This window comes from Anabas testudineus, chromosome 5, assembly GCF_900324465.2.
Source record: "Anabas testudineus chromosome 5, fAnaTes1.2, whole genome shotgun sequence".
NCBI lineage: Eukaryota > Metazoa > Chordata > Actinopteri > Anabantiformes > Anabantidae > Anabas > Anabas testudineus.
In genome coordinates this window covers 9,706,612-9,722,010 of record NC_046614.1, presented here as the reverse complement: position 1 = coordinate 9,722,010, position 15,399 = coordinate 9,706,612, and the positions used below count along the sequence as shown (strand labels likewise).

Genomic DNA, 15,399 nt, shown 5'->3' with positions numbered 1-15,399 from the left:
CCGCCTTTGGATTCCCTAACAATGCACCCCCCACTTCTTCTCCTCTCCTCTGCTCTCTTCTCCTCCATAATAGTTTCTCATTCGTCAGTAGCCACCTAGAAATGCACAGGAAATTATGTGCTTGCCCCCATGCATACTACGCAAGGTCCAAAATACATACGTACACGTTCGTCCTTTTAAATCAGACGTACATACGTGTGCTACTGGTGTTAAGTCTAAACTTCAATTCTGCCCACCTTAGTAATCCACACATGTACACACTAGCCGAGCTTTCTCTTGATTGTACGAGTGTCTCACCGCTGCTCTCAACCACAGTATTTCCCTTGCCACTAACACACACCCAAAAACAGAGACACACATCATCAACAGCCGCACTCTGGGTAGTTTTTGTGTTCCATCCCGGAGAGAAACACACACAGTCTGAAACACCCTGTCGTCTAAATCATGTAATCAAATTGAATTACAGAACTGGCACCAGACTAGATACTTAATTGCATAAACATGAATTCATGATGCATTAAATTTTGCCTGTATAGCATGTGATGCATTTATTTGGACCAGTGAATCCAAAGAATGGTGGCAGTGTCCACTGAACATATTTGTATAGTGTGTTTATATAGAAATTCTTTTACAAATCTTGCGGCAGTTTTGCAAATCCAGAGGACATTTTTCCTTAATTAGATGATTGAAAGTGGCAGTAAATAAGGGGTTGTTCTCCCGGGTGACATATGACTAAGTTCACTGGCCGGATATACAGCCCAAACATTACAACTACACAGTATGTGCATCAAACTCTCCCTTCTCCACTCACTCTCCACTCTCTCAAACAGGGCAAAGTTAGTCAGGGTAACACTCAGTACAGTATTATAGTGTGGTTAACTGAAGTTTTACACAAAACACTTGCCATTTCCCAAACTGAATGAAAAATACCAAAACCAGACGCCTGCTCAGGAAAAGGACCAGTTGGTTCTTAATTAGCATCCAGAGCTCCAGTAAACACTGGACTTAGTGTTTCTGAGCCTGCCTAGTGGGTCTATGGGTTTTTACCAGTATGGGTTTGCTCATTAGCATCTTTCCTTTGACGACGGGCCCACCCACTGCGTGTCTGTACCATGCTCACATATTATTTAATCATCAGTTGGCAAGCCAGTGTTGCTGACAGAAACCCTGTGAGTTCATTACAGCGTAGAGTAGAACCAAACCAAATTCATTCAGGAAAAATAGGTTGAATGAAATGGAAAGTGTGGGGAGAGCAAAGGTGACTCTTAGTAACACATGCATGTGTTCTGTTCAACAGTTACTGGAGAGTTACTGCTGATGAAATCCCTTTTCATATTTTTCCTCTTAACTGTGTAGACTTAACATTGATTACTGCTAAAGATTTCTCAAAGGAAATCAGGACTCAAACATGAAGCCTCGAGATAATACAGGTAATCCCTGAACATAATCCAACATCCAAACGTATTTAAAACTTTTTACTTTCTGCAGGAGATGGGAAGCCCCGACATGCAGTGTGTCTTAAAACAAAAGGCAGGGGCAATACATATGAACAGGCAAAGAGTTTTTTCATGCCGTACCAGTTCCTCCTGTCCATGTTCACCACGGACAGAGCTCTTCCTAAAGCTCTTAAAATGGAACTGACGAGGGCCAAAATCCACAGAGCTTGTTCTGTGCAAAATTAGATTCAAATGTGTATCTAAAACTAATGTGAGACTTAAGCAGTCTGAGTTAATCAAATCAAGTGCATGTCTTCAAATGCTGGATGTTCTTTTAGTATTCCGAGTCTCTCCTTTTTTTCTCCTCAGTGTTTCACTGCTGACTTTCAGTGTAAACACGTTAAAAAAGAGACAATTATCTACCAGGCTGCAAGACAAATTTTGAAGGTCCACATATTATTGTCTTCAGAAAAGGTTTCTAATATATTCATGCACAAAGGGAAGATTGTAGATGTTGGTCTCCAAACATGTCCGAGCATCTCTGGGAGGGAGGTCATAGAGGCCAAGAAATTATGAAATACATTTTATTTTCACAAATGTTCATATGGGCACCTGACAATTGTTTTAAGGCAGATTTGAACATCTGTGAAACCATCTTTTAGACAAAGAGGAGGGCGTACATGCACTGAACATTTGAACTGATGTAAAAACAATGTTCTTTTTTCTCATGAGAAAAAATAAGTTTCCATGTTTTTTTGTTTTGTTTGTTTTTTGGCCTGATTATTTTCTGAGTTTAGTTCCAATCTGGGTTTTTTATTAGCTGGACTTGATGTTAGTATGACCATTGTCACATATATAACAACCCAGGAGTGTTAAATAATGTTTTCAAATCACATTTGACACGTGAATAATCATGTTTAGTGTGAGAAGTGAGGCATGTCTATGTACGTGACTAGATTAACGGGGGCTGGTTCACTGGGTACAGCTTTGTTTTCTTGCACTGAAAAGGTTTTGTAGCCGACTCTTCAGTAATTTAGTGGGAAACTATTAAAACCATCACTACGATTTATCAAAAATAAATAAAATCTGCCAATCACACTTACAGAAATGTATGTCGGCCTGGAAGGAAGAGAAACATGAAAACCAATATGAAAACTATGTTTTACTTTGATAAATGCCTCACTGTCATCTATGTGAGTGTATCTGCACTGAAACACACACCTGTCTGACCTTTAATTGTAGATTTGACATTTATGTGAAACACTACAGTGTGGAGACAAATCTTTACCTGAATGCAGCCAGGTACTCGGCATCACCCATGGGAGGGTGCAACCCGCCTGTCCATCCTACGTTGACATTGAAACCCTCGCCTGCACCTGCACCCACCTGGATGTAGTACAGAGAGGGAGGGTTGGGGGTGAGAGAGAAAAGGAGTCTCTGTGAATGTCAGGAAAGTTAACAAGTCCCAGTGAAAGCTGAGAAACAGAGTGACGATGACAGATTTGTGTCGAATGTTCACAAAACCAACCCGGCTGTTGCAAAACTTTGCATTGCAGCAATCGAGGGAAAATTACTGCATCTCTTTAAGGCAACACCAGGGAGTGATTATGAGTCCTAAATGAAAGACGGATGGCTATTAATTCAACACCCCTGTCCCTCCATTTTGATTTTGATACAATTTGTCAAATGGTCTTATAAATCACTGTGAACCACAACAGAGCTTCTAGCGTTTATGGTTCCCAAACTGTAGGCTTCAGCTATACTAGGAAATATTTTGCATTTGGCAGCTGCTGTCTGAATCCCATACTGTGTACTATAAAATGTACTATTTATATATTAAAAATTATTTTTCAAGGATTATTAGCTGAAGTGAAATTGGCGTGTGCTCCCACAGTGCCAGGCAGAGTCAGTGCAGCTCCTTTCAGTCTGACCTCCTGTACTTGGGGCAGAGAGTGAACTGAGGCCCAGATCTTGGAAAGAAGGTCTAAGGATTCCTGCCTTTCTCTTTGTAGTTCTGCTAGCAGCCATTTAGCTGTTCTCTAAGCCCTTCACCATCAGTCAATGTGTCAGTTTGAGGGGAGAATGAGGAGGGTGATTGACACACTCTTGGCAACAAGACATGGTAATTTCCTTTGTGTGTGTACGGGTGTGTGTGTGTGTGTGTCTGTATGGGTGTGAGAGGATGGTTGAAAGAGAAGGAATGCTGATGAGCATCGCAGAGTGTCTGTCTCCATTCTTCTCTCAGTGGACGGGATGTTCACAGGGCAAACAAAAAACACATGAGGCCTCCTGTCCGCTGCCAACTGGTAATATACCCGCATGCACACGGACACAGACACACAGACACACACACACACACACACACACACACACACACACACACACACACACACAGCTGTACACATGTACAATTCCTGCTATTGCTCCAAGTCTCTTGTGCTCCTTTTGGTTGTCTTTCTCTCTTTCATGTTTTCAAGAGTTGCTGGACTGGATTATGCCTTCGCTGGTTTCTGTGTGGTACTCGGCACTCTCTGTTATGTCTATGACATCACAACCCTACCCCATGGTGTGTTATATACCTACACAGGGGACAGCGAGACTCCAGAGGTTTACCACACAGCTCAACGGAGGTTGAGGGGCCACTTAAGGCAAAGCCACATCCAAGCCAGCCGAGCGTTTTATGTACCGTCCCTCATCAGGGGATTTTATGGGAAAACATTGACTATTTTATCCTCATTATTGTGGGGGAGGATGTCAGAGTAAGAGGGGGAGATGTGGGGGATAGGAGGGGTGGTGAATGCCACCGTGGGATGGGGTCAATTCATCTGACTGGGGATAGTCATCACCCTTGGTTTCTGGTAAGACCGCAGGCTGAATTCATAGGCATCTCAATTTCCTGAATGCAAACATAAGCATGCGATTCCACAGTACACATCCTGTTGTGAATTTCTGACATACAATGCCCTGAAGTTTCTCAAATAAACCTAGGTCTAGGAAAACAAACCTACAGTGCATACACAGTGTCACAGTGTGATCACCTCATGGTGAGTTTACTGGATAAACACACTTTAACACAGCATTTGGAAATTTCACGTTGGATACTTAAAAAAAATGTATCACACTAACAAAGCCGACGCAACAATAACAAGGGGACAAGCTAACATGATATTCCAAATTGTATTTTTAAATATTTGTTTTGACTGGGATCACACTACAAACTATAAAGGAAATTCTAAACCATTTAAAACTGTCAGTAAAATAAAATGTAAGATTGAATTGTCATCCAGCTGCGACATCTCCAGCTGATCCATTCAGAGGACATACTTTGATATTAAATCCCTGTACATGGCAGGATAGCACATCCATAGTAACCTGTACCATTTTTCCTGTGCAGCAGAGACTCTGCTATAGTGAAAATCAGTCATCGTGCCCAAATTGAAGTTATAATTGGAGCTTTAAATCATGTAGATTATTTCTGGATTTATTGTTACAATCATTCTTCATGTTTTGACAACTAAATGCTAAACACAAGGCTCTTGAGCTCCCTAATGTCCCAGTGGAATTAGATAATTGCCAAATATTTCTATGCCAACATATCAATCTTCACAAGAGACATCAGTCGTACTATTATGAACTCTAAATATTTAAGAGTCAAAGTCAAATCAGGATTATATATCGAGGATCTACTCAGGTTATCCACCCTACACTGAGAGGCTGTGTTGTAAGTATAAAGGTTTCTTGTGTGTTGTTTTTAAGCTGTTGTGTTCACAGGAATCTAGGTACACGAGGAGACAAACAAACTCCAAGACATCGCCATGACAACACAAACAAAAGCAGAAAAACACAGAAGTGCTGGGAAGACTGTTTTATAACTACCTCACTGGGATGTCCACTACCAGGAAAGAAGTTGCCACCGTCATAGCGATGTAGGGAGATGTACAGCACACTGGGGTCATTGTAAAAAGCTTCCTGGGTGCCGTTGCCATGGTGAATATCCTGGAGAAAATTACCAGATGACACATTAGGATGCTGCCAAAGACCAAAGCAAGTAATTCACCCAAAACAAAAACCAACCATTAGTGCATCACAACAGCCTAAATAATCATAAATAGCAAATGACTGTTTTTTTATTATGGTATTGCTTATTTCCTTGTTCTGCTAACCCAAAATGCAGAAAGTGCGCCCAGCCTGCACTTTTATTGCATTTAATCATAAAGATTTTTGTTGAAGGAGACAGTAATTAGTGTTTGATTCACTAATATGTCGGAGAGCAACAGTTGGCAGCGGGCTCGCACAAACACACACGGTGAACAGAGACGTCCACCTGGCTGCGGATCAATATCTTCACACACGTGTGTGGATGTGTGTTCATTTGATTACGCGTGACAGCGCGACCTCTACGTGACAGTTCACATGACACGTGGAGACCAGAGATAACGTCTAAATGAAATCATTTATAAATAGGAGTGCTACTGTGCGGGGTTGCTCTGCTTCTGGAAGTACGTTTGGATATTTATTCCTGCCCATGTGGGGACCAGTGACAGTGGTCATGCGGAGGGTCCTTACCCAGTCCACGATTAGGATCTTGCTGACATTAAGTTTCTGTTGGAGCTGCTTGGCAGCAATGGCCACAGAGTTGAAGAAACAGAAGCCCCTGTGGACAAACAGACAGGAAGAAAGGCAGCCACATGTGTTTATCAGGACATCTTCACTAAATTATTATCACAGAAACACCATATGGAGCTCAGGAATCTCATGTCTCGAGTTATCTGGAAGCATGTGTCGGCTATTCAGTCCAGGTTGTGACAGTCATAGCACTGACTCCACTGTGCAAGTCACAGAGGTAAAGTCCTGCCACGCAAACATCTACTGCAAGTATTTGAGAAATGAGGATGTTTCATTTCAAGTTGTTCTGTATTTCATCTTCCACTGCTGACAAACAATGATTGCTTTTGACATTACAACATTATGCTGAGTCAGAAATCCTGCACTCCTGAGAAATGCAGAAACCCACAAAATCTGTGACAAACAGAAAACCAATCTTATCGTAAAGTTCACTCCACGTTCCAAATGATACCATAGTGTGAATCGCTAGCAGGACGTGTGAGATGAGTTCAGAGAAATGAACTCACAACTTGGCGCAGCCATTCCCTCAGCGCTCAATCTACAGTAAAGGTATGCAAAAAAGTGTTGATGTATGAAAAACAATGGAGGAATGTTGAAAGTGGCAGTGTCAGCATAGGTCGCAAACTGTGAGCGCTTTTTATGTGTGTGTGTGGACTGTATATCTTATATGCTGTCCAAATAGTGCTCATCAAGAAAAGTCATTATTGTCTCATAAATAACCAGTGACAAGCACTGCTGAGCACACACACACGCAGTCCCAGCTGAATGTGGTTACTTGGCTAATGCCTCCTATCAAACGCTGACACAAATCCATGCACACAAAAATGCATGTCAATTCGAATACACACACATTCACAGTTCTTTTGAGGTAGTTCGTGGAGGGTCTGCTCCAGGGCGTCAGACAGGTAGTGGACATCACACACACACACACACTCACACACACACACTCACACACATTAAGACAGAGATGACAGAAGTGTAGCTAATCTGTATGAACTTATTAGAAACTCTTTGCAGAGACCTCCTGGCTCCTAGTATGTGTGTGTGTGTGTGTGTGTGTGTATGCTGCTGTACTTACAGTGGTGAGGAGTGGGTTGCATGGTGTCCAGGGGGCCTTACTACTGCAAAGCCATTCTTCAAGAGAAGAGCAAAAACACCTACTGTTACAACAAAAACCACTTTAAAAGCGTTGACATCTTTATGCTGCTCTAGATACTTTTAACTATATAATCAATGCCTGATATATGAAAGGAAGTTAAAGAAGTATACAGTGCTGCATGTTATGACGTTTACTCCACAACCTGTTACATATCTGGCGATAAAGACACACCTTCAACTCTCTTTGTGCCACTTTGAGTGCCAGGTCTGTAACACATCCTGCAGCGATCCGGGCAGCTGCCGATGTGTGAAGTTCATTCCAGGTTGTATCAATATCGACCTGTGATGAGAAAATTATAAAGTCAGTTACAGCTGTTGGGAGAAAATACCAGATTAAACAATACTAGGGTGCAAATGGTTGGAAAGTTGCTGCACATTTAAAATTCACCACCACACTAAACTGAGTTGAGCTGCTGGCCAGTGAGGACAGTTCTGCCTGTGACGGTCGACTGCGAAACCTTTATTTTGAAATATATAAAAATTACGTGGATATTTATTCCTAAAGTGTGGCGCATTCAAAAATACTGAGAAGGATGTACCAGTAACATCAGTGGATACTGAGACTGTGTTTTCACATCCACTTCCTCTAACCTCTATTCTCAGAATAAACAGTCTTGTGTTTCTGCGTTACTTCATGCTTCAAAACTCATATTTCTGCTGGTGTGTTGGGTTGGAACAATGAAATCAGAGGAATTTCTTTTATCGCAGACTTTGCCATCTTGTTCCAATCACCCTTCTTCTCCAGACCAGCCAAGGGCCGGAAATCCAGGCAGATCAGTCGTCTTATCAACCGATGTCCAGCCCACTATTGCTTTTTCTTCCTCCTCCCCTCTCCTCTCCTCTCAGTCCTTGACGACAGTCTCATGGACCTTATTATCCATGTTGTGCCACATAAGAGTAAAAAATTGCCTCTTGCAATTCTTCTGCATCCACATTCCTTGTTTGCCCTCTAAATAAGATCCAGTTTCACTGGCACACACACCCCTCGACGCTGCAGTGCCTGTTTACACCCTCTTTCTGTCCTTCTTCTCTCTCTTTCTCTCATATCTCATCTTTGTACAGCCTTTGATTTCCGACTGGGTTTCAAAGTTATCTTAGCCAAAAACAATAGCATTAGTAATTTGTAGCATTATTAGCTTAATTGTGTAATGAGGTATAATCAGCCTTGTAATGTTTGCTGTTCAGTAGTGCAATTAGACAAATGGAAAGATTTCTACACGATGTGGCCTGTGATTTGTGTCTGTGTGCGTTCATCCGTGTGTGTGTGTGTGTGGCACTCACCCCAACTCCACCACATGGTAACATCACAAACATCCGCTGAGACAGAATTCCTACAGGAGATAATTTATGTCATTAATATTATTATTACAATATTTTACAGTTATTGCTTTTTAAAAGTATTGTTCTTACCTGCCAACTTGCGGTTGTCCAGCTTGAGCCGGTTGAGTGGGTTTGTGCCAAATAGAAGCACATGTTTTTCTGAATGGACTGACTGTAGTTCTTCTAGAGTGGCCTTTCTACTGCGGATACGCTACACACACACACACACACACACACACACACACACACACACGCAAATATTTTAACATACATTAGAGGAGATAAGTGTTGTGATGTACATGCATATTTCCTTGTAAGTGTCTGTGAACCATACCTCACAGTGGTTCCTGAGACCTCTTTCATGCAGCCTGGACCAGATGCTTTGGATCCTCCCAGCATGCTCAGGGTGGCGGCTGTTGTCCCCACATGTACACTGGTGTTTCTGCATCTGACCATCATAAACCAGACCTGGAAACACACAGTTGTATATTACTTCTAAGTAAAATACATCAAAAGGTGTGGACAATCATGTTTTACTGATCAACACGTGTCACTCACCTGTAGTGAAGCGAAGCTGCGTGTCTGCAGCAGGGCTGGACAATGACAGAGATGGTATGGTGGTCGGTGGATGTGGTGGGGGCAGTGAGGTGGAGGCTGGGGAGGACCGGGTCCGGACGAGAGGCTGGTGAGGCCAAATTAGGGCAGGCATGGCCAGGGGGTCCAGCTGGAGACCTGGTCTAAGAATCATGTGCCTCTGTTGTTCCCAGGGAAGTGAGTAAAGAGAAGAAGAGTAAAAGAAGAAGCATCTGTCAGTAACAGTAACTGTAGAAAGGTTACATATACATAATAAGTTGTTTTACTTGGACAATTCAACACTGCTTATCTAAAACACTGTATTGCCATGTTGCCACAATAACGGTCACTCTATTCAGCTTGTATAAATAAAGCTACAGCGCCCTCTGATGTCCAAAACATTGCTCAAACAATGTACATAAGCACTTGGGGTGAAGGATTTCTTTTAGTTTTTGTTATAATTAGTTATAAGATCAATAATTCACTTCATTAAACATTTGAATATTGTTTGGCGGTTTATATTAGTACCTGACTAATGGAGTGCGAGGGCTCAATCAAGCTCTCACGTGAGGAGGTCGTGGACTCTGTGCCGTAAACCGAGTCTGTGCTGGCAGTGCTCTGTCTCCTGCGGTAGCTGTCCTCACAAATTGAACCCGGTTCTGAGCTGCACACGGACCCTGGCTCCGAGCCCGTTCCTGATCCGATCTCCTCCAGGTCCATGTCTTCTGAGGGGATCTGTGTCAGACGAGGCTTCTCAATGAACTTGCTTGTTGGCTGATATAAGTAGAGGTTTTGCAGTGTTTACACGTCTTAAAGATGCTACTACTGCCTTTGACATGTATTTATATAACACATGAAATCATTTTATATTTCTCAGATGGCACAAAGACTTTGCAGATCACATAAGACATACAGCTCACATTGTTCTAGTTTTAGTTCTAGTTGTGTGTGACATACTTGTGCCACCTCTCACCTTGCTCAGGTGGGAATTCTGCTTGAACCTTTCTATCCTGCCCTTGTTGTACTGCTGCAGCAGCTGGTGCTGGGTGTGTGAGTGATGGCTGGCAAACAAAGTAAGGGGTGAGTGGCTGTAGGGCGGTGGCTCAGAGCGCGTTCTCTCCACGGGTCTGTGCGAGGGCAAGGTGACGACGCCTTCTCTTCTGGAGGGGGAGGACAGGTGAGGCGGCTGCTGCTGCTGCTGAGGAACGGAGCTTAAACCATGAACTGCAGAAAGGAGGAGAGATGGGAAGTGATTAAATGGAAACAGCAAAGAAGCACAATGAAAATGGAAAACAGAGAAAAACATTGTGTAGTTGTGTAATGTTAGTGAAATTGCACTGTTGTAAAATGCCCTGTAGAGGGCACGCGTGGGCTGTTTATAATATTGAACAAAAGGAACTGCACAAGCACAAGCCTTTGATAATGTTCCTACTTTCCATTCAGAGAGGTACAGGTGTTACAAATTATGTTAACAATGGCTCAGTTTCCTTTAAATATCTCAGTCAGTCTGTATTCGTCTGCTACAGTAAATTAAAATAGTATTGTGAGCAGTTGGTAAGTTGTTAATCCAAAAAGTACATAGCTACATGTGCAGGTGTAACTGAGTCTAGTCCTTTATATTTCCAATAGTTATCAAATATTAACCAACATTTATAAACACAATTAATAAACTACAATTGCAGTATAATTGATATTATACATATAGTACTGCTTAGTGCTGTCACTTGCATATCTAAATTCTGCGTATGTTCGATTTACAGTTATGTAACTCACGAGAGACAAACTGGGAATGCACCAGCCCAGTATGTGGTTCCAGTATGAGCACAGGCTGCAGGCGCTGAGCCAGAGCTGGGCTGTTTCCTTCCAGAGGCAGGTAGAATTGATTCAAAGCAGATACTATCGGCCTGGCTACTTGTAGGTCAGCCTAGGGACAGAAAGGAGAATGGAAATGTGATAGTAAGAAAGGCTGGAAGGAAATTAAGGAAGCCTTTGTTAAGCTGCAGCTTACACAAATAAGCAAATGGAGGGTTAATGTCTCAAAAAAATTGAAATTTAATAGGCTGCAAGGCAGTGAGCAACACCGGCAGTGTGAGTAAACTGAATCACAAGATATGAAAAGTACCAGAGAGATCAAGAAGGAAGTGAAAGCCCGAATACGCCACTTGTTTCTATATGTGTTCAAGTGTTCAGACACTATCTCAGGCATTTGTGACACATACATTCATGTTATGAAGCCATGTGTTCATGCTATGTGGTCTGTGTGGTTTGTAAAAGGACTTCATTTATCATTAAATTGATGTATGTAGTTATTTGTAGTGTTTTGTTGGTAAATAAAAGTTCAACCATGTCTAAAGGTCACATTACTCACCTGCGCAGGAAGTCCAGCAGTAATGTTGGGCATGGCAGAGGGTTTGGGAGGCAAGGCAAAGTGGGATAAATTACCATCCTTCAACAGTAATCTCTGTGCCTGAATGAGTCAGAAATGTTCACTATACAGATTATCTCTACAAATAATTAGCAACAGATTATTACATGGGCTGAGCCGAGCAGATCAACTTTCACATCAGTACTACAGTATGATTAGTACTGTATAAGTATGATTTAGGTAAAATAGTTATTATACAAGACTCCACAAGCCAACAACGCTGCTGTAAACAGCAAGAAACAGTAGCGCTACTGTGACCCAGACACATTCAGCAGCCTGGCAGCAATTCAGAAATATTTATTTTTAATAGTTTCTGTGTGAAACTCACTTTTGTGTTCAATCAGAGAAGGCCAACTATCTCTCCTTTTTTAATTTTGCAACTACCACTACCTTGATTTTCCAAAAGTTGCAAATTGAAGCTTTAAATGGCAAAAAATCATCAGAAACCTCTAATCATTCTCAGGTAGTTTAAGCAGGATCATATCATTTTAATTTGGTTTGGTTTTCTGGAAACTTTCTAGGAACTCACCTCTTGAGCCAGTGGGAGGGTCCCATTGTCTGAATGCAGGCTGTCGTTGGGTGAACTGCACCCTGATGCTGGGGTGCTACTGCTGCTTGGGGAGGAGTCTGGATGACAGAATGGATAGAAACTCATAAACCATCACTTTCACAACAAATGTGTTCATATAGCACCAAAGGACGCACACAGCAAAAGTACAGTACAATATGTGTGTTGCTAAAACACATCTCTTAGGTGTCTCGTGCTGTAAAGTAACAAACAAATCAACTTAAATCTGAAAGAGTTCCAAACATGCAAGGGAATCAGAAGTATCACGTGAGTGATGTAGTTAAAGGCTGGTACTGTACCCAGAGTTTCTGTCCTGTGTTTGACGGCAGGAGGGGCACTGATCTTACGCTGCAGTGGGTTTGGCCTTGCACTGATGAGCTTCTTTATCTTCCACTTCAGAGTGGGCTCTGAGACTGCACGCACACACACACACACACACACACACACACACACACACACACACACACACGTAATTAGCATACACAGGAAACACATAGCTCTCAAACTCACAGAACTTGATAATAAATGGGCTGCTGCTTTATACAGCACATCAGCAAGAATGCACTCACTCACATACATAGTTTTGCACTAGATGCCCAGAATAAAAACCAAGTCGAAGCACTACGCAGCACAGCTGAACTGAGCAAATGCCTCATCCCTGGTAAATAGCATGAAAATGTTCCATGTTTACATTGGTCAGGGTCCAATAGTTCTAAACAAAACAGTCAATGAGTGGCTGGCTCAGAGAAGATAAAAGACAGCTTTGTGTTGTCGCTGAGCCAAAAAAAAAAAAAAAACAAGGTGTGTGTGTGTGTGCTGACACTGGGTTCTAGGGCAACACAAATAAAAAAAGGCTTTCTGAATAGTTAGTGTGCTCGAAGAGATGAACAGGAAGACGAAACCACTCCTGTTCTCATTCAGGTGATGAGAGAGATCTAGCACAGTGCATTGTACACATACCTTAGATGGAGTTATGTAACTACTCTGGTGCTTGCGTCTCACTGTTGCTGTTTGTTTTTTATGGCTGTTCCGATTTCTCCGGCCCTGCAGGCCCGGTGCTTAATGAGTGTCCTTTGTCTGAGTTGATAGGACACTCCAGTGTATGTTCATTGTCTCCCTCACTTTCCCATTCTCGAGCCCATAATATGTAACATAATCACAGTTTGCCGTGACACTGGGGAGCATCACACTGAACAAAATATCCCACTGAACTATGCACATAGGTGACTTTGAGTCTTACTCAAATTACACACACAGTAGAAAACGACAAGCGAATAGATATGCAATGGAAGAATCACCATTGACCTTCGCGCTTTTAACTTCACGGTGGGAACCCTCATCGCAGACACAAACAGCTAGAGGCATCTCACCTGTTCTGCGCAGGGCGAGGTCCTTACGCTGGTCACAGGGTGAGGCCTGAGGATTTGGGGATACATCAGGACCTGGGAGCCTAGGAAACCAAAGAAAGATCAGATCGAATAAATGGAGTGGACCCACCCCATTATTATTGAATATACCAGTGGAGCTTTGCAGTACCACAATAAGCATTCATGATCCTCTATGCACTGTGTGTGTCCTCATACAGTCTATACAGTTTATACTTTGATGTTGTAGATGTGTTCTGCACATTTTTCTCTCTCACCTATATGCTGGTGTAGGACTGTTGTGGTTGGGAGTGACCCTGTCATGGCTCTTCATCATTAGATGTTCCCGAAGCTTCTGTTTTACCAGGGGACTGGCTACAGCACCTGCCAATCAATAAAACCACTCCAGTAAATAGGAAATGATTCAGATCACGTAGATCAAGTATTGTAATCATAAGGTATTGTACATTATTGCATTATCAGATCCTACTTCTAAAGTGAAGAGTACACAGAAGTAGGATCCAGGAAATTTGTCACTTTCCTCTGTGCTCCTTTCATTTCCACTACACACACACACACACACACACACACACACACACACACACACACACACACACACACACACACACACACACACACACACACACACACACACAAAAAGTGTTTCCTGAAACAAATGTGTTGGCTTGAGTTGGGTTTGATGTAAGTAAAAATTTCCTTGGAATCTGAGAATACACCATAGTACTGCTGGAAATCCCCTTTTCTTTTTTACTGAAACATACAATGTGCTATGACTCAAACACAGAGTGTGTCAACAGCCCTATGGCCTGAGAAGAGCCAGTGAAAACACATGCATATAGTGCATGGAGCATACACTATGTGATACTCACTCTGCTCGTTTTTACTCTTTCGAATCAGCTGCTGTATCTCTTCTCTTTTCTCCTCCTCCATATCTTTTTGCCTTTGTTCAATGTTGTACTTAAAAGGAAAAGAAAATATAATTATGACCCGTTTGCATGTTAAATTTACACAGAAAGGGACAAAAGCTGCCACTGCCACAGCCTGTGACAAATAAATATCTGGATATAGCCACAGAAGCATGCCGTATACCTTGACATCTATCAGCTGATCGAAGCTTGCATATTGCACTCAGAATCAGTCTGTTTACAGTAATTTGACCTGCTTCTTATTCAGTTCTGCTGAACAGTCACCCTAGAATAAAGGCGTGTGGTAAAAGCAGCTGGTTTGCTCTTGTGGTCGCTGTTGCAGGAGGTCCATGTGTCTCACCTACATAAAACGTTGACGTAGTGATGGGCTAATGCTGCCAGATGTGGCGAGACACGACAGAGGCTAAGACTTTATACTCGGATCATACTCAGTCGTATGAAGCACCTGAATTTGCACTGAATGCTGGTGACACAGGAATATGTGTATATGAAAAAGGTTTTTTTCCTCACCTGCAAGCTTTGGGAAAATTGAGGGCAATGCTGAGGGGTGAAGGATCTCAGGAAGAGATGAGGGTGGGGAGCCAGCATGGCCGAATCTGGGCCTGGGTGCAACAACCTTTGGGTCACACTTAGGTCCATGGGCCTATGTATGGATGATGAAACCCTATTGCTGATGATCACATCCACTACAGGACAGAGAAAAGAAAAAAGAATAATACATTACATTGTTAAAAGATGTGCTACAACCTAGATCAATCTACTTTCAATCTCGCATGCAACAATTTTCAATTTCCTGCATGCTGATAACAGAAACATCATCATCATCACTTTAGCTTGTTCAAAAGTATCCAAAATAGTGTAAACCTTAGAGGTCCTGTTCATAACACAAAGAGACAGGCAAGGAAGTATGTTTTGAACAGATATTGATGCAAAAAGTTCACAGAACAATTGGAGAGACATTTATTGTTTGTGCTTTAAATAA

General features: G+C 42.2%; 1 protein-coding gene across 4 annotated transcripts in view; it reads right to left on the bottom strand.

The window, feature by feature from the left end:
- The window catches only part of LOC113153725 (histone deacetylase 7-like), a 35,291-nt gene that overhangs the window by 5,262 nt on the left and 14,630 nt on the right, over positions 1–15,399 (bottom strand). For 2 of the 4 annotated variants that reach the window (XM_026347471.1, XM_026347470.1), the window contains exons 2-20: positions 14,928–15,103; positions 14,361–14,448; positions 13,749–13,854; positions 13,477–13,556; positions 12,406–12,519; positions 12,068–12,165; positions 11,482–11,580; positions 10,887–11,037; positions 10,087–10,337; positions 9,642–9,887; positions 9,099–9,294; positions 8,875–9,008; positions 8,631–8,751; positions 8,502–8,551; positions 7,393–7,500; positions 7,141–7,196; positions 6,003–6,090; positions 5,313–5,432; positions 2,725–2,822 (exon numbers count right to left, since the gene is read on the bottom strand). In XM_026347471.1, the coding sequence (XP_026203256.1) occupies positions 2,725–2,822; positions 5,313–5,432; positions 6,003–6,090; positions 7,141–7,196; positions 7,393–7,500; positions 8,502–8,551; positions 8,631–8,751; positions 8,875–9,008; positions 9,099–9,294; positions 9,642–9,887; positions 10,087–10,337; positions 10,887–11,037; positions 11,482–11,580; positions 12,068–12,165; positions 12,406–12,519; positions 13,477–13,556; positions 13,749–13,854; positions 14,361–14,448; positions 14,928–15,056 (2,333 nt within the window). In that variant the 5' untranslated portion in view covers positions 15,057–15,103. The remainder of the gene's footprint in view (positions 1–2,724; positions 2,823–5,312; positions 5,433–6,002; positions 6,091–7,140; positions 7,197–7,392; positions 7,501–8,501; positions 8,552–8,630; positions 8,752–8,874; positions 9,009–9,098; positions 9,295–9,641; positions 9,888–10,086; positions 10,338–10,886; positions 11,038–11,481; positions 11,581–12,067; positions 12,166–12,405; positions 12,520–13,476; positions 13,557–13,748; positions 13,855–14,360; positions 14,449–14,927; positions 15,104–15,399) is intronic. The other 2 variants (XM_026347472.1, XM_026347474.1) reach the window with 2 other exon arrangements.